Source organism: Vipera berus (genome assembly GCF_964194415.1).
Source record: "Vipera berus genome assembly, chromosome: 1".
NCBI classification, from domain to species: domain Eukaryota; kingdom Metazoa; phylum Chordata; class Lepidosauria; order Squamata; family Viperidae; genus Vipera; species Vipera berus.
The window spans coordinates 7,700,298-7,719,603 of NC_138202.1; the positions used below are offsets into that span (position 1 = coordinate 7,700,298).

The 19,306-nt window shown below is 46.2% G+C and overlaps 1 protein-coding gene across 2 annotated transcripts in view; it reads right to left on the reverse strand.

Moving 5' to 3' along the window:
- Window positions 1–18,726, reverse strand: part of GNA11 (G protein subunit alpha 11) — a 41,567-nt gene extending 22,841 nt beyond the window's left edge. For both annotated transcript variants that reach the window (XM_081321362.1, XM_081321361.1), the window contains exons 1-3: window positions 17,479–18,726; window positions 3,733–3,917; window positions 2,619–2,773 (exon numbers count right to left, since the gene is read on the reverse strand). In XM_081321362.1, coding sequence (XP_081177488.1) covers window positions 2,619–2,773; window positions 3,733–3,917; window positions 17,479–17,614 — 476 coding nt within the window. In that variant the 5' untranslated portion in view covers window positions 17,615–18,726. The remainder of the gene's footprint in view (window positions 1–2,618; window positions 2,774–3,732; window positions 3,918–17,478) is intronic.
- Window positions 18,727–19,306: the final 580 nt, after the last annotated feature.

The window sequence follows — 19,306 nt, forward strand, 5'->3', positions numbered from 1 at the left end:
GTCTCCGTGGTCATGTGGCCGGCATGGCTAGACGCCAAAGGTGCACGGAACGCTGTTACCTTCCCACCGGAGTGGTCCCTATTTTTCTACTTGCATTTTTACGTGCTTTCGAACTGCTAGGTTGGCAGAAGCTGGGACGAGTAACAGGCGCTCACTGTTACGCGGCACTCAGGATTCGACCCGCCAAACTGCCATCTAATCAACAAGCTCAGCGTCCTAACCCACTGAGCCACCGCGTCCCTTATTATTGATCAATACAAACAGCAAAACTACAACCTTATCCAGACCACAGCGGAAGATCAAGAGCGAAGAACCATCACCACAGAGCAGGGGTCTTCAAACTTGGCCCTTTTAGGACTTGTGGACTTCAGGTTCCAGGCAGTAATAACTGCTTCTTTGAAGGAAGGCGTCTTCCCCGCCGCCTTGAAGGAGGTGGTGGTGAGACCCCTCCTCAAAAAGCCTGCCCTGGACCTGGCTGTTTTAAATAACTATCGTCCAGTCTCCAACCTTCGCTTTCTGTCGAAGGTTGTTGAGAGCGTGGTGGCGCATCAGCTTCCTCTGTTCCTGGAAGAAACTGATTATCTGGACCCGTACCAATCGGGTTTCAGGCCCGGTCACAGCACGGAGACGGCACTGGTCGCGCTGGTGAATGATCTCTGGCGGGCTCGGGACAGGGGTTGCTCCTCTGTCCTAGTCCTATTAGATCTCTCAGCGGCTTTCGATACCATCGACCATGGTATCCTACTGCGACGTCTGAGGGGGCTGGGAGTAGGAGGCACCGTTATACGGTGGTTCTCCTCCTACCTCCTGGGCCGCTCGCAATCGGTGTTGACGGGAGGGCAGAGATCCACCCCGAGGCCACTCACTTGTGGAGTCCCTCAAGGGTCGGTTCTCTCGCCCCTCCTGTTCAACATCTATATGAAGCCGCTGGGTGAGATCATTCGTGGTTTCGGGGTGGGGTATCATCAGTATGCTGATGATACCCAACTTTTTCTCTCCACCCCGAACCAACCCAGCGATGCCCTCGCCGTGATGTCCCGTTGCCTGGAGGCGGTCCAGGTCTGGATGGGGAGAAACAGGCTTCGTCTGAATCCTGCCAAGACTGAGTGGCTTTGCGTATCGGCATCTCGGGCTAACCAAACTATTCCACCTTTAATGATGGGGGGGTGAGGTGTTACCCCCCACCGATAGGGCTCGCAACTTGGGCGTCCTCCTGGACTCACAGCTCAATTTTGAAGATCATATAGGAGCCGTGACCAGGGGGGCTTTTGCCCAGGTTCGCCTGGCACACCAGTTGCGACCCTACCTGGACCGAGATGCCCTACGCACAGTCACTCATGCACTCGTGACCTCCCGCTTAGACTACTGCAACGCTCTTTACATGGGGCTGCCCTTGAGGACCACTCGGAGGCTTCAACTGGTACAGAATGCGGCCGCACGAGTTGTGATGGGGATTTCCCGATACTCCCATGTAACACCTCTACTCCGTGAGCTGCACTGGCTTCCGGTTGCCCTCCGGGTGAGATTCAAGGTGCTGGTGATGACCTATAAAGCCCTAAATGGCTTGGGTCCGGGATATTTAAGAGAACACCTGCTGCCAGCATCAAGTTCCCTTCGTCCAGTGCGCTCGCAGAGGGAGGGTCTTCTCAGGGTGCCGCCGATAAAAGATTGCCGGCGGATAACACCCAGGGGGAGAGCCTTTTCTGTGGGTGCGCCTGCCCTCTGGAACCAGCTGCCCGTGGAGCTCAGAACTGCCCCTGACCTACGTTCATTCCGCTGAGACCTGAAGACTTGGCTCTTTGAGAATTTTAACTGGGGTTTTATTTTCAGGGATAATTTAATCTTTTATTTGTCTTTTAACTTGTATTTTGTATTGGTATGATTTTAAAATGCCCTGTAAACCGCACTGAGTCCTCCGGGAAAGGGCGGTATATAAATCTAATAAAATAAAATAATAAAATAAACTCCCAGAATTCCTCAGCCAGGCACGTCCACAAGTCCTAGAGGGATATGGGTTCTGCGTAGCCCCTTCAATATGACTATCAATATCAAGCAGATTAAGACCGCTAAATCTTAAGTCCAAACATTTTCTTCTACCCCACCCGTGTTGCCTCAACACCAATTTCTCCTCACCATTTTCCTCCAACGTAAAGCCAAGGAGCTCAAAAGGCAAATATTTTCCTGGGGGTACACTCTATGTCCAGAACATGGGAAGTCACAATCTACTCTATTTTGCCCTAATTTGTCTAATTTATGAGCGCCAACGTTCAAAAGGAGCAGGGACAAATTGGAGCAGCGTCAGAGGAGAGCTAGCAAGATTCAAAGGAGACTGGAAACCAAGCCCTCTGCAGAATGATTAAGGGATCCAGGTAGGCTTGGCCTACAGAAGGCATAACTGAGAGAGCAAGTGCAACAGTTGCTGTCAAATAACATAATACTGTAACAATGTAAGAGCTTGTTACATAGAAGGAATGGTTTCTATAGTCCCAGAGGTAAGTACCAAAACCAATGTATTAAAACTACACAGACTAGTCAACCAGAGGAACTTCCCAAAGTCCATCTTCCTTTTAAGTTTTCAGGGAGGGAAGATGTAACCAAGTGAGAGTAAGTTGGCTTACTATTTAGCCGAGTCAGACAGCTGGTATTCTCGCCGCCGATCATAACATTCTTGGATTCCTGGGTCATTCCACAATGTCTTAATTGCACTTACGTAGGGTTGTTCAAAGGACGAAACCTTTTCTACGTCCACTTCTCGGATCAGTAGTGCATTAGCCTTCGTTGGGGATGAGAGAGAGAGAGCAAAGTTGGTGTTAAGGGCTTACTCAGACCTTATTCCCCACCCTCTCAGCAGGAACTGCCTTTGATTTATTCATTTCCTTTTCCTAACTGATTGCTGGAGCTACGGGTTAACAACAGCAACACAGCAGGAGGATCCAGTGCAAAATTCCCACCCCCACCCCAAGCATTTCCATGCATAAAAAGCACCCTTTCCTCCAAGATCAGAGGTGTCCAACCTCGGCAACTTTTAAGATTCCCAGCTGGAGAATTCTGGGAGTTGAAGTCCACAGGTCTTAAAGTTGCCAAGGGTGGACACACACGCCCCGGTCTAGACTCATCGGACATGCACCATCCCAAAATACGGCACCCAACAAACTGGGATAAGAGAGATGAAATGTCTCACTACCTAGGGACGGATACGCAACCGGTCCTCGATTTACAACCATTCATTGAGTGACTGTTCCAAGTTACAACAGCACTGAAAAAAGTGACTTATGACCATTTTTCACACTTACGACCATAGCCACCCTGTTCCTCACTACGTTTATGACAGTCGCAGTGTCCTGGATTCAGGCGATCTGCTTTGGTGACCTTCTGACAGGTTAAGTCAAGGGGGAAGCCAGATTCGCTTAACAGCCGTGTTACTAACTTAACAACTGCAGTGATTCGCTGAACAACTGTGGCAAGAAAAAGTCGCAAAACGGGGCAAACTCACTTAACAAACGTTTCACTTAGCAACATAAAATTTTCGGCTCCAACTATGGTCGTAATGCACAGACTATCTGTACTTTGGCTCTTACAAAACAAAAGCCAGCTTCTGAATGTAGTTTACACTGCTCTTTTGGGGGGGGGGGTGTCCTCTGGATTATCAGAATCTGCATGCCTCCCACCCACCCACCCCGCAAACTGGACAGGACAAAGAAATGCAGGCTGCTCTGTAGCGATAAGCCTCACCTTATTTTGCTCATATTTGTATAGGATCTTTAAGGTCTCCATAGCCCTGATCATTGACTGCATGGCAGTGAAGATATTCTGGTACACCAGCTTGGTGAAACCCTTTTTATCCTCTTCAGAGTAGCCTGAGCCGTGGATTATCCGCATCTGTTTAATGAACGTGCTTTTCCCACTTTCTCCCGTGCCTGAAAAAAGAAACGTGGGACAGAATAGGATAAAGTAAGTTTTTCTTTTTTTCTTTTTTTCTTTCTTTTTTCTTTAAAAAAACCCCCTTTAAATGGAGGTTTTATTTTCTCTTTATTTTCTGGCATGAATTTTTACGATACAATTCGTTTTAAGAGCCGGCCGGGTAACACGGGGATAAAAGCAGCCTCCGAAAGCCTTGTAAATAAAATGGTGTGCTTATAATAGAAGCTGGCACTTCTTTTTGAAACAGGAGGAAGGTTAATTCTATGTTCCAATCCCAGCGGTAAAAGATCCTCACGTCAACCCTTCAGCGGGAGGACTTCAAAAACTTTTGTCATCCTTCAAATCGCCCCACCCTGTAGTGAAAAGCTGCTCTTTACGCATTGTCTCTTCATTGAAAGAAGAAAGTGAGAATGAAGAAGACAAACAACACACCTATGTTTTAGCATGGAGACAGGAACATATTTTACATTACTTCTGTGATAGGAGAAAAGCATTTTTTTTGCACGTGCGCCAAGGCACCGTGGGATCATGAGATCAAGCATTGTCAGTGAAACTAATTCTGGCACCAAACTTGTTTGGTTCCTGGTTGCATTTATAAAATTGGGCGAATTACAGGCTCTCGTAAATAACAGGATAAATGATAACTATTCAAATTATTTGATAACTTTTCTCAGTTGCCGTTCAAACAACTTTCTCCCAAACCCTCTGACTGATCACCTGTCAATAATCCACTTTCCCTGGCTGACTTTTCACAAAGATGGAAACCATATTTTAGTTGAGCTAACAATGCCGTGGAACATTTGAAACATGCTGTGTGATTAAAAAAAAAATTCTTCAAAATGGAAGCCGTTAAGAAGCATGCTTATTACAACTTCTGGCTGATCCAATGCTGTTACAATATTGTTACTGTTACAATATTGTTATCTTAATATTTAATTTTAATAATTTAATAATTTAATTTGTATACCGCCCTTCTCCCGAAGGACTCAGGGCGGTGAACAGGGCAATACATAATAAAAAACAGGATACAAAAATTAAAAAGTGATTAAACAACTATGCCCGATTGTTATAGTATCTATTAAAAAGGAAAGCTTAGCATGCAGAAGCTGATTTTGATACACTGGCAAACAGCGGAATCCCCAATTTTAATTTTCTTCTCAAAGTTTTATCCAGAAAGGCTGTTGTACACCTCAGAAATTAGTCACCTAGAAAAACAAAGAAGCTCTTCTAAGCTTTTGGCCAGCCGTGTGCTGCAGCTGCCAAAAAAGCCAACACAATGCTAGGCTGCATTAACAGAGGGATAGAATCAAGATCAAGTCAAGTACTAATACCACCTTACAATGCCTTGGTAAGGCCACACCTGGAATACTACATCCAGTTTTGGTCACCACGATGTAAAAAAGATGTCGAGACTCTAGAAAGGGTACAGAGAAGAGCAACAAAGATGATTGGGGGACTGGAGGATAAAACATATAGGGAACGGTTGCTGGAATTGGGTATGTGTAGCTTAATGAAGAGAAGGGCGAGGGGTGACATGATAGCAGTCTTCCAATATCTCAGGGGCTGCCCCAAAGAAGAGGGAGTCAAGCTATTCTCCAAAGCACCTGAAGGCAGGACAAGAAGCAACGGATGGAAACTCGTCAAGGAGAGAAGCAACCTAGAACTAAGGAGAAACTTCCTGACAGTGAGAACAATTAACCAGTGGAACTACCTGCCTCCAGAAGTGGTGAATGCTCCAACACTGGAAGTTTTTAAGAAGAGACTGGACAGCCACTTGTCTGAAATGGTATAGGGTTTCCTGCCTGAGCAGGGGCTGGACTAGATGACCTCCAAGGTCCCTTCCAAATTATTATTATTATTGTTGTTGTTGTTGTTAAAACCACTTCCTCTGGACTATTTTATTTTGCTCTGACTATTCACAAAAGATCCAACATCACCTGGTACTTTCTTTGTCACTCCGGCTATTTTGGCTCCCTCCTAGCCACACCTTATTCCCAGGTTCAGTCAGGTGACAGGTCTCCCTATAAGGGCCCTGAAAATTAGCTTCCCTTGACCAGTCTTCTCTACACAGCGATTGTGTTTGTTGTGAGAAAGAAGGGGCTGCCACATGTCTAATTTGTACGTCTAACTCTTTACTCAAACACTTTTGATACTTTTTCTCATTCAAAAAGTAGGGCTTTGGGATGAAATTCCAAACCATAGTTTACCGTTACGAGAATTATGAGCTCTCGCTTTATTTTAGGTATTTACATGTTGCTTCTCAATAGCACTCTGAACATTTGAAACATTCCTTGAACATCTTACAGCTTATACTCCTTGACCTCTGCATTGCTGCCCTATCTTTCACAATTTTCTCTTTCTTTCCTGACCAAAAAAACTTCAGCTCTTCCAATTTTACCAGTTTCTTAAACCTTCTTCGATCACATGCTAAAGACCCATGCAAATGTGAGTTAATTATCACAGCCTATTTAAAATTTAATCCTTTTTCCAGCAGTCAGGCAGACTGAGAAAATGTTGAAGATTCTACGTTTTTGTGTTATTTGAATGAAACCCTTTGAAAGCAGCTGTCTCCTTTCGTGTATAAAGGTATTTCTATTCCATTGCATTCAAAGGCTCCTGGGTTGGCCAATAAATCCATGTGTGTCTACGTATGTATGTATGTATGTATTGTATGTGACTACTGAAAACATTTTCAATGCCCATGAACCCATATTATAATTTTGGGAGGCAGTATCTTCTTCCTCAATCAAAAGTTGGAATTAAGATTGCCGGGAGAAATATTAACAACCTAAGATATGCAGATGATACCACTCTAATGGCAGAAAGTGAAGAAGAACTAAAGAGCCTCTTGTTGCGGGTGAAGAAGGAGAGTGCAAAAGTTGGCTTGAAACTTAACATTAAGAAAACCAAGATCATGGCATCCGGCCCCCTCAATTCCTGGCAAATAGATGGGGAAGAAATGGAGGTAGTGACAGATTTTATTTCCCTGGGCTCCAAGATCACTGCAGATGGGGACTGTAGCCAAGAAATTAAAAGACGCTTGCTCCTGGGGAGGAAAGCCATGGCAAATCTAGATAGCACACTAAAAAGCAGAGACATCACCCTGTCAACAAAAGTGCGTATAGTCAAGGCTATGGTCTTCCCAGTTGCAATGTATGGCAGTGAAAGCTGGACCATAAAAAAGGCTGAGCGCCAAAGAATGGAGGCCTTTGAACTATGGTGCTGGAGAAGACTCCTGCGAGTCCCTTGGACTGCAAGGCGATCAAACCGGTCAGTCCTAGAGGAGATCAACCCTGACTGCTCTTTAGAAGGCCAGATCGTGAAGCTGAAACTCAAATCCTTTGGCCACCTAATGAGAAGGAAGGACTCACTGGAGAAGAGCCTAATGCTGGGAAAGATTGAGGGCAAGAGAAGAAGGGGACGACAGAGAATGAGGTGGCTGGATGGAGTCACTGAAGCAGTAGGAGTGAGCTTAAATGGACTCCAGAAGATGGCAGAGGATAGGAAGACCTGGAGGAACATTGTCCATAGGGTCGCGATGGGCCAGACACGACTTCGCAACTAACAACAACAACAATCTTCTTCCTCATCTCTCACAATTATGCATTCTTGTGTTAAGATAAAATAATTTTGAATAACCACTAGATGCCAGCACCAAACCTTATGAAGGCTGTACTCTCCAGGGCAGTTTTAAACTGGCAAGAAACCTAGAATTCCTGCCACTAATTTCAATTACCACATTATGACAGGGCAAATATGGCCAAAGTAAGTGGTGGCAAACAAGGCCTGTGGATGCACAGTCTTTGGAGTTTTCCTCAGGTACAAGAGAAGTCACAGTGGCTAGCCTTGACCTCTGAATGGCAGGAAATGTGAGGTTTGTGGACTATCTAGATCTGGTATAAATACTAGGAACTTAGCTTTTAATCCCAGTGTGATTAATACAGCAATTCTTCCTGCCTCACCCAACTAAAACACCAGCCAGCAACTGACTGCAGCAATCCTGGGACTGGACAAGATCCACACCAGGTTGCCTCTGCCAACCGGCTTCCTCTCTAGAAATTAAAGCCAACAACTTTGGGATATGTTTACATGACTTCACCAATTTTCTTCCTATGCAAGTAGAAGATAACGCTTCTAAAGGAAACACACCAGCACTACTTTATATGAGTACTCATACTTTTTTGGCAGGGCAAGAGCGAGTGGTAAAAATTAGCAGCTTATGCAGCGTTGAAATAAAAATGCTCACAGAATAACGAGCAGATTTTTGCTTTGGCAAACAGAGGACAGCCTAATTAGAAAGGCCTATTCTTTTCCTTCTCATGCACACACATCATCAACACTGGCAAGTCAGGACTTGGGGGGAAAACTTTGTAAAAATGATGACATTTTAAGGATTCTCCAGTGGACTGGGAAAGAATCCATGCACATCATAACTTCCTCCAGATGATGCTACTGCTCAGACAGTGACAGACTGGCACGGCTGAGAGTTTTGCTCATAAGCATAAAATGTGGGCACATTGAATAGAGTGGCCAACAATCGGAGTTCTAAATATTCTCCATAACCATAACGACTACCTGACTTCCTGTATTCAGTAAACAAAAACAAAACAGTGTAGCGTACCTTAACAATTCTCAGTAGTTCAAAGTAATTATGCTTTAAATAATCAGAAATAGTGACGAGTGTTACATACAAAGATGGGTTTTTTAAAAACATGGAAATTATTTCTATTGGAAGACCTGCAATCAATTTGTAGGCGCCCCAAGGTATAAAAATTGCCCCAAACTTGCCATAACTAACAATTTCGTTTCTAGGATTCCATAACGTTACAGAGTTCTGGCCTGATGTTTTGTGAGATTTCAAACAAGAAAATGAAAATGGTGCAACTCTTCAGCCATTTGTGCAGTATTTTGTAGCTATCCCCCGGAGGTGTTACAAGTGCTACATTGCCTAACCATCTTTTATTTTATGTAAAACACTGCAAATTATTGAAAAAAGCTTTTTGCGTTACCTTCAGAACTTTGCATGATAATAAAGTTCTGAAGGTCACCTAAATAAAACCTTTTTTAAAAAAAATTAAACTTCACAAATACCAAGAAATGCCTCACTCAAGTCAACCTAGAAATTCCAGACAGTGATGAGCAGCGGAACAAATGGGGACCACCACAGGGCTCTATTTCAGGGGTCTCCTAACTTGGAAACTTTAAGACTTGTTGGCTTCAACTCCCAGAATTCCTCAGCCAGCCATGCTGGCTAGGGAATTCTAGGAGTTGAAGTCCACAAGCCTTAAAGTTGCCAAGTTTGGAGATCTCTGCTCTATTCTCTGGTCTGAATGGTAGGAAGCCTCCTCTTAGCTCACTTGCAAAGAATTCAATACCCATGTCACTATCTCAGAGAAGTCAACTAAACAATTCTTAAGACTGGTAACTGCTGTGAACTTATTTACAAGGCTTTAATCATATACCGTATATACTTGAGTATAAGCCGACTCGAGTATAAGCCGAGACCCCCAATTTCACCCCCAAAAACTGGAAAAAGTTGTTGACTCGAGTATAAGCCGATCCGCCGTTCTGCAAGCCTCTGCCGCCAGCAGAGGCTCGATCCGCCATTTTGCAAGCCTGAATACACAGGAATACCCTGTGTGGCCGCGGCTCTCGGGGAAGCCCTGGCTGTCCGCTTCCTCGCTCCACGCTGCCATTCGGGGCCTGCGCGTTCCCCGGGCAAATCGCGGCGCCCAGCAGGCGAGGAAACACGCCTGCTCCAGTCGCCCCCCCTTCCCTCAGGAGACGCGAAGCAAGTGACCGCCCGGAGCTTACCGAGGACTTGCTTCGGTGCTTCCAGGATCGCGCGCACCTCTCCCAAGCCGCCGCCGTCCGGAGACCTGCCGAAGTTTGGGGAGGTTTGGGGAGGTGCGCGCGCACCTCCCCAAACCTCCCCAAACGTCGCCGGGTCTCCGTTCCTCCGCGCCCTGCCTGCCTGCTTCTTTCCGCAGTGGAAAGAAGCAGGCAGGCAGGGCGCGGAGGTCCGGAGACCCGCCGACGTTTGGGGAGGTTTGGGGAGGTGCGCGCGCACCTCCCCAAACCTCCCCAAACTTCGGCAGGTCTCCGGACGGCGGCGGCTTGGGAGAGGTGCGCGCGATCCTGGAAGCACCGAAGCAAGTCCTCGGTAAGCTCCGGGCGGTCACTTGCTTCGCGTCACTTGCTTCCGCGCCTCCCCAAACCTCCCCAAACGTCGCCGGGTCTCCGTTCCTCCGCACCCTGCCTGCCTGCTTCTTTCCGCAGCGGAAAGAAGCAGGCAGGCAGGGCGCGGAGGAACGGAGACCTGCCGACGTTTGGGGAGGTTTGGGCGCCTCCCCAAACCTCCCCAAACGTCAGCAGGTCTCCGGACTTCTGCGCCCTGCCTGCCTGCTTCTTTCCGCTGCGGAAAGAAGCAGGCAGGCAGGGCGCGGAGGAACGGAGACCCGGCGACGTTTGGGGAGGTTTGGGGAGGCGCCCAAACCTCCCCAAACGTCGGCAGGTCTCCGTTCCTCCGCGCCCTGCCTGCCTGCTTCTTTCCGCAGCGGAAAGAAGCAGGCAGGCAGGGCGCGGAGGAACGGAGACCCGGCGACGTTTGGGGAGGCGCCCAAACCTCCCCAAACGTCGGCAGGTCTCCGTTCCTCCGCGCCCTGCCTGCCTGCTTCTTTCCGCTGCGGAAAGAAGCAGGCAGGCAGGGTGCGGAGGTCCGGAGACCCGCCGACGTTTGGGGAGGTTTGGGGAGGTGCGCGCGCACCTCCCCAAACCTCCCCAAACTTCGGCAGGTCTCCGGACGGCGGCGGCTTGGGAGAGGTGCGCGCGATCCTGGAAGCACCGAAGCAAGTCCTCGGTAAGCTCCGGGCGGTCACTTGCTTCGCGTCACTTGCTTCCGCGCCTCCCCAAACCTCCCCAAACGTCGCCGGGTCTCCGTTCCTCCGCGCCCTGCCTGCCTGCTTCTTTCCGCAGCGGAAAGAAGCAGGCAGGCAGGGCGCGGAGGAACGGAGACCTGCCGACGTTTGGGGAGGTTTGGGCGCCTCCCCAAACCTCCCCAAACGTCAGCAGGTCTCCGGACTTCTGCACCCTGCCTGCCTGCTTCTTTCCGCTGCGGAAAGAAGCAAGCAGGCAGGGCGCGGAGGAACGGAGACCCGGCGACGTTTGGGGAGGTTTGGGGAGGCGCCCAAACCTCCCCAAACGTCGGCAGGTCTCCGTTCCTCTGCGCCCTGCCTGCCTGCTTCTTTCCGCAGCGGAAAGAAGCAGGCAGGCAGGGCGCGGAGGAACGGAGACCCGGCGACGTTTGGGGAGGCGCCCAAACCTCCCCAAACGTCGGCAGGTCTCCGTTCCTCCGCGCCCTGCCTGCCTGCTTCTTTCCGCTGCGGAAAGAAGCAGGCAGGCAGGGTGCGGAGGTCCGGAGACCTGCCGACGTTTGGGGAGGTGCGCGCGCACCTCCCCAAACCTCCCCAAACGTCGGCAGGTCTCTGGACGGCGGTGGCTTGGGAGAGGTGCGCGCGATCCCGGAAGCACCAAAGCCTCGGCCGCGCACAAGTCCTCGGTAAGTTTTTTTGTTGACTGGAGTATAAGCCGAAGTGGAATTTTTCAGCCCAAAAAGTGGGCTGAAAAATTCGGCTTATACTCAAGTATATACGGTATATCCATTCCAATTGTCAAATCAGCATATTTCTAGTGTGTGTGTGTGTGTGTGTGTGTGTGTGTGTGTGTGTATGTATGTATGTATAAGGTAAAAAAAAGAATGCGTTTCTTAAAAAACGGTCATTATTTCCTAACAAAACAGCACCGTGCTTTCTACCCCAGCTGAGCAAAGATACTTGCCTTGTCACTTAAGGGTTACTAACAAATGCAATCATAAGGATAAGGGGCAAAACAACGCCAGAGAGCACAAAATAATCTAACACAATATGGGTGCAAGCAATTGTGTACACTCGTAAGACAAGATCTGAGGGGATTTCCATGATCATTCTGCCTAGCAACGATGTAGCATTTCTTTCAACCTTTTAAAGAAACACCTAGCAGTAACTATCCATCAGGGTGTCTATGTAATTTTAAGAGATGCAAACAAATATCATAGAATAAAAGATCTACATTATGAAAACAACAGTGTATTCAATTAACCTTTTGCTCACTTGCCTTCAATTAGCCCTCCTCTATAATCTAATAAACTATTTCAAAAAAAATAACACTGCTCTGCAAATTTGTTTTGTAGCCAACTGCCTTGATTATGAGACCAATTTTTTAAATAATGTGTCCTTGCCAGGGAGGCTACAAAAAATTCTTGTATCTTCCAGTGATGGAGAACAGTTATTCACTGCCTGCTATTTCATATTCCACTTTTTATGCTCTTTGCCATAAAATCCAGAAATGAAGTTAGCACACCAATAACTATGCCTGTAACTTAAATTGTCATAGAAACACAGAGGCAAATACTTATCAAAGTAAGCATATTTCAAAAGTAATGTTCATTATTGGTAGGGTTTTTTTTAATTGAACGTTTCCTCTGAATCCATTCAGATAAAATACGCAGTAATACTAATATTACATCATACTACACAACAATAACTAAATAGCAAAATATTTGCTTTAATAGTCATTTCTAGAGGTAAAAAGAAGCATGACAATCATTTGGATGAGGGCTAAAGTCTGGCAAGAAAAAGTGTGGAACCAAAACATGAGAAGGCAAAGCTTAGTTATGGGGAAGACTGATTGTTACAGTAATGATATAAAACAGTGTTTCTCAATCTTGGCAAGTTGAAAGCGGATAGACTTCAACTCTCAGAGGCTGGCTGGGGGATTCTGGAAACTGAAGTCCCTGCACCTTCAACTTATCAAGGTTGAGAAACACTACTATAAAAAAAGATGTAGTATTATATCTGGAGATTTCCTGTTCCACAACTATAATAAGCACCGATAATGCAACAGAGATCCACATTTCAAAATTTCTCTTTTCACAAGGAAAAATTACCATGGAAAAATATTCTATTAGATTTTTTTGGGGGGGGGAAGTGTAAAATATTGAAGTGTAAATTCCTTGATAGGTTTTTTTGCCATTTAGCTCTAGGCCAGGGGTAGGCAACCTCGGCTCTTTTATGACTCATGGACTTCAACTCCCAGAATTCCTGAGCCAGCTCAGGAATTCTGGGAGTTGAAGTCCATGAGTCATAAAAGAGCCGAGGTTGCCTACCCCTGCTCTTCTAGGCTATATAAAGAGAACACCAATTTAGTTGAAAATTAATTCTGGGACTGATGGACTGCATCCCTAATTCAAAACAGGGAACCAGTCTGAGTTAAATCTGAATCCAAGACTCTTAGGAGCAACAGAGATTTACAAATCAGTTCTGCACTTTTGTTAAAAAAAATGTTCTATTAACACCAACACCTTGGTCCTATAAGATCTGAAGTGACAGAGATTTGTTACCCCCAAAGGGTTATTTCAACTAAGAAATGAATTCATAGTGCAACTAAAGAAAATTCGCTATTCGGTGAACCCAGGATGCAAAGTCTGAGGTTTACAATTAAGAAAGTCACCTGTTGCCCAACACAGGCCTTAAAAGACATTAAAAACAGACCTCCAAGGCAGAAGCCCCCAAAACAAGAACATAACCCGTATCCGACCTATGTTCAGCCTTATTCAGGACTGAAAGCTAAAGTTTAAAACCACATCTTTAAAAAAAAAAGTTGCTAAGGCTTCAAGAGCATAAATATTTTTCCTCACCCCTGAGTATGTTTTCATTTGGAACACAAGGCAGGCAGGCAGGCAGGCAGGCAGGCAGAGAAGCAAAAGAAAAGGCTGCGTAAAGCTGTATGATGATGATAACTTTATTGTCACTTTGAATGTACACCAATCGGCATACATCAAAATGAAATTTCGTTGCATACAGCTCTCAAAGGGTCACCACCTCCGATATATACTTCTTGTTCGTGGCCCGAACATCACATCTCTGGAAACATCAGTGATGAAGCTGTCAAAAATGACACAGCGGAGAAGGAATAGCTCAAGAGAAAAGAAAGGAGAGCAAATTCCTCTGAAAGCATGGAAGACTGAAAATAAGGTTGCTAGCTAGGTATGAGGAAGTAATGAATCTAAAACAGCGCTGGCAGAGGCTGTACCAAAGGAAAAGCCGCCAGAAAGGGTGGAGAGGAGAAGAGGATAGAGGCTTTATACTTCACGCTTTGGAGAGGAAGGCAAACATTCCACACACACAGATGGAGACAATTATGAAGGGGGTGACTTTGGAAAGGGGAGGGGGGGGCAAAGAAAGGCCCATGTAAGATCCGTTTAGCTAGGAAGCAGGATATAAATTACAGAAAAACAACACGGAAGGAATCTAAAGGGTTGCAAACAAAACTGTAAAGGAGGATGGGCAGGACTGCTATCTTATATTCTATGTCTGCTGTAGGAGGTTTGGAGGGGGGTTTTACTAGAGAGAGAGAGGGGGAAAAAAATGCAGCGCTTATATAAAAGGAACATGGCCAGTGATCAGGAAGAGTCCCTTACTAAGAGGGTTAAAAGATCCCAGAACATCCACATCATACAAGATAGTGAAATTATAGCCTTCTCCATCAAGATTCTGATTGTACCTGCTCTTCTCGTTACCCGGTTCCTCTCCCACCATACTTTAGACCGCACGTCTAATAATTATTGCCAGGGCTACTTCAAAACCTCTCTCGTTTCTTAATCAGCTGGTTCTGTTTGAGAATTGCCATCCTCAACCCTGCACAAAGCCTATCGACCAGTTCTCTTGCCTTATCAAATTATGCCCTTTGCACTTTTTTTTACTATCCCTTCTCTGGAAGGAAGAGGCAGAATGATCCACAAGGCCCGAAAAGTATAAGCTCAAACATGAAGAAGTATTTTCTAACAGGTGCAAGGATAGCGGAATATTAATCTCAAAAAATTAACGGGTAATAAAACTCCAGCGGTTTTTTTTTTTTGCAAAACTGACTGCAGTTCCTTACATTGTTTATACTATAAAACTCCTGCTCAGAATGCAAATGAACAGAGTTTCCTTTATATGCTGTGAAGAGTTTGAGGTAAAATCAATGTAACCTCCTCCCCTCTCTTCTCAATCTTTTTTCTAAGCAAACTCAATATTTCGGCATTTGAGATATTACTAAGTATGTGTACCCAACAACAGCCAAGCAAAGCAAAGTAAAAAAAAACAAACTGACCATAATGTACATTTTTTTAAAAAAAAAAGCTGAATAGAGGAAACACTTGGGAAAGTGACAGAAATAAGGCTGGTTGGAATAGGATGCAATGCCCCACAAATAATATAAAAAGAAATTGGATGGCAGTGAGTGAAAGTTAGAGTCAAGACAGAAAAAGGGTGCAAATGAGGATATAAAAATGCTCAAGATTTCAACGCACACGCATTCTAGAAAACTATTCCTGTTGCCAGTCACAGTTGCTTCGGTAAAACCTCACACAATCAATGATCAAACAGGCCCAGCAATGACCTGCTCAGAATGCTGAGCTGATCCATCAGGAAATGAGGGTGAGGTGGAATTAGAAGCCAAATAAATCCCACCCTAATATCGCATGGGATTCAGAGGATGGAGGAATGACAAATGCAGGAAGACGACAAAAAGGCCCTTGCACAGACTCCCACTTCAAGAAATTTCTGGGGAGGAAGTTTTGGGGAGGAAATGAAACTCTCTCCTTCTGACCTACCTCGGAGGGCTGCTGTGAATATTAAAGGCTCACAAAGAGGATAAAGGAGGTTGTCTAAAAGAAACCAACCCCTGCCTATTTAGGGGTATGAAAGTTCCCCTTAAGAAGAGCAGCACCTGGACAGCAAAGAAGCCTTTGCTTCAGAGGCCTGTCTTAGCTCTCTTCCGTGTCGGGATGAAAAAGCAGAGAAAGAAAGAGTGGGGAAAGGGCCCTAGAGACACAGCCTGAGCGTGGAAATGGCAGGGTGGGTTAGGTAGAAGCAAAGAGGAAAGCAGACAGGGCATCCACCCTGGAGAGAAAGACATCTCTCTCATAAATACCATTAAGAAAGGAGAAAGGGAGGAAGGCAAACATCTACCAGAAAGGAAACAGTGAGTAGAGTAATAAAGAAGGCACACAGAGATACATGCAAACAACTGCAGATGCGTGTCTGTGTATATACACAATACTGCATATATCACACAAATCTATCACTGCGTATATCATAATCTCATATTTAAGATACATATAATTTGCATATGTACAAAATTAGTATATACAACTCACACGATCGCACACACATGGTCACACAGATTTATACATGATTGCACACCTACAAATGCTGGTATATATCGTATACACACACATGTATACATATAATGATGTGTATACATCACAGACATCACCCACCCACCCACCCACGTATACCAATAATTGTGTGCACATATCAGACATGCATATATCACAGGTACACATATAATTGTATCACACACCTGTACACATACAATTGCAAACATAGTTTGTATATATCACATACACATTTGTACATATAATTGTGTGTGTGTGTGTGTGTGTGTATATATATATATATATATATATATATATATATATATATATATATATATATATATATATATATATATATATATATATATATATATATATATATATATATATATATATATGTCTCCCTTTATTCTTTGTTAGCAAGCCAAAAAAAATTTACATACAGAGATAGATAGATAGTTAGATAGATAGATAGATAGATAGAGATAGAGATATATATGACCAGGGCCTTTTTTGTCATAGAACACTCAGAACGGAGTTCCAGCACCTTTTTTTTGGATGGAACCTTGTAGAATAGGCAAGGCCAGTTGTATGACATGTGTGAGTTCTGGCACCTTTTTATTTTACAAAAAAAGCACTGTATATGACACCTCTATATCACACATGCACATATATACATGTAATTATGTGTATATACCATATACACATGTACACCAATAATTGTGTGCACATATCAGGCATGTATATATCACATGCACACGCACATACCTATAACCATATATATATATATTATACACACACACACACACACACACACACACATATATATATATATATATACATAGCGCGCACACCTGTATATATACATGCGACTGCCAACATATATCCGCGTATCTCCCTTACAGATGCATTTAAATCGCCCAGCCATGTATACAGACACACGTGTCAGCGCACAGGGATGTACACACGTAGCCCTCAGGGGACCCACCCCGAGGGGGAGGGGTCCTTCCCGGCCCTAAGAGAAGCAAAAAGCCGCCCGATGCCGAGGAGGAGGGAAACGGGGGAGGAGGACCCCTCCGGCCGGGCGCCGCTCGAGGCGGGGAAATGCGCAGCAGAAATAAGCCCGGCCGAGGAGCCCGGCCGAGGGGGGGGAGGGGAGCCGGCCTTTCCGGAGCGTGGGGGAGGGGGCCGGCGGAGGGATGGGGCCTTCCCGCCCCAGCCGAGGCAGCGTCGCCTCCGCCTTTCCTCCCCGGGAGAGAGAGAGAGAGAGAGAGAGAGAGGCCCGCTTGCCCGCCCGCCCGCCGGCCGGCCGGACTGACCGAGCAGGAGCAGCTTGAGCTCCCGGCGGGCGTCGCGCTTGTCCCTCCGCAGCTGCTTCTCGATCTCGGCGTTGATGCGCTTCGACTCTTTCACCTCGTCGCTGAGGCAACAGGCCATCATGGACTCCAGCGTCATGGCTGTTGCTGCTGCTGCTGCCGCTGCTGCCGCTGCCACCGGCACGGGCGGAGCCGCCGCAGCCGCCGCCACAGAAGGCGGCGGCGGACGAGGAGAAGGAGGAGGAGGAGGCGACGGACGGGAAGGCTCGGCCTGCTCAGGCGGCGGCGGTGGCGGCTTCGCGCTCCTGGCCGCCCGGCCGCGGCGGCGGCTCCGGCTGCTTCTGTTGCTCCGCCGCCCCCTCAGCGACGACGACCCAGCCCCGTGACGCCAACCCAACTTCCCAGCTCGCCTCACAACACGCGGTCAACCGAACCTTCCTGCCAGCACCAGCGGGGACGGACGGCGGCCGCGCCCAATAGGAACGCGGGCGCGCGCGCGCGGGCGGGTGCGTAACGGCTCCCCCCCCCCGCCTTCTCCTTCCAACCACCACACAGTGACTGACAGAAAACACCGGAGAAGCCGGATTGGACGCGCGGGAGAGAGAGAGACGCGACGTGGCCTGGCCAATGGGCGAGCGAGCCCTCTCAGGCGGCAGGCGGGGGCAGCGGGGCGCCGCCGCTGAGCAGGGAAAGGATTGGTCCCGCCGGCCGCACGACGACCAATCCGAGAGCGGAGGAGGGGTGGGAAGAAGTCCGAGGGCTTTTGGTGGCGTGTGAGGAGGCAGAGAGGGTTTTTTAATTATTATGTGGGACCCGCCCTTTTTTCCTTTTTTTTTTAAGCAAGGTTGGTTGTTAGATAAGAGATGGCGGGGGAATATACGGTCTCGGGCACTTGGCTAGAGTAGGAGTGCGCATGCGCCGAGCGACTGCGGCCGCGCAGCACTATGGGCGGGTGGAGGACTCGAGGGAGCGAGTGGAAAGGGCTAGAGGAGCCCAAAAGTTTTATTTTTATTTTTGAATAGTGCCTCTGTGCATGTGCAGAGTGACGTTCCATCTCTTCCTTGACTTTTTCCAGATTCTATTTGCCAGTGTGTGTATGTAGGCAGCTGCAAATGTGGAAATTAGATTTAAATAGAACCCCTAACAAGGCTTCACAGGCACCTTTGCACAAGGCCTGACTTGTGCATGAAGGTATTGCGTGAATCCAGTCTATTTTGAAGGGATTTTGTTATGCTTAAGGTTGACGTTAGTAATATTGATTAATAGTGATACTTTGTAATCATATATAATAATAATAATAATAATAATAATAATATAGTAATAATAATAATAAAATAATAATAGTAATAGTAATAATAATAATAATAATAATAATAATAATAATAATAATAATAAATAATAATAAAGTTGGAAGGGACCTTGGAGGTCATCTAGTCCAACCCCCTGCTCAGGCAGGAAACCTTATACCATTTCAGGCAAATATCTTTGTTTATGTGTAAGCAGCTTTGTAGGTGCTTTATATTGGGAAATTAGTTATGTAAAAGCAAATGTTTCATGATTTAGGTACAGGGGATTTCTTACATGAAAAGAGCATGGTAAGGGGAGGGGGAAAAGCAGCCTGGGTTGTTTATGAGTCATCATCTAGGAATTATTTTTCTGTAACTTTTGGTTCCTAGTACCAAGACCAGATCTCTTTGTTCTGGAAAGGTATAAAAGGTGGAAGACATCTTTCCTGGTTGTTCCCTTCATCTCTTGACCAGCCACGAAGAGAGACAGGGTCAACCCAACTCTATTTTTATCAAAATAAAAGTTGTTTGCTTGCTGAAACCTC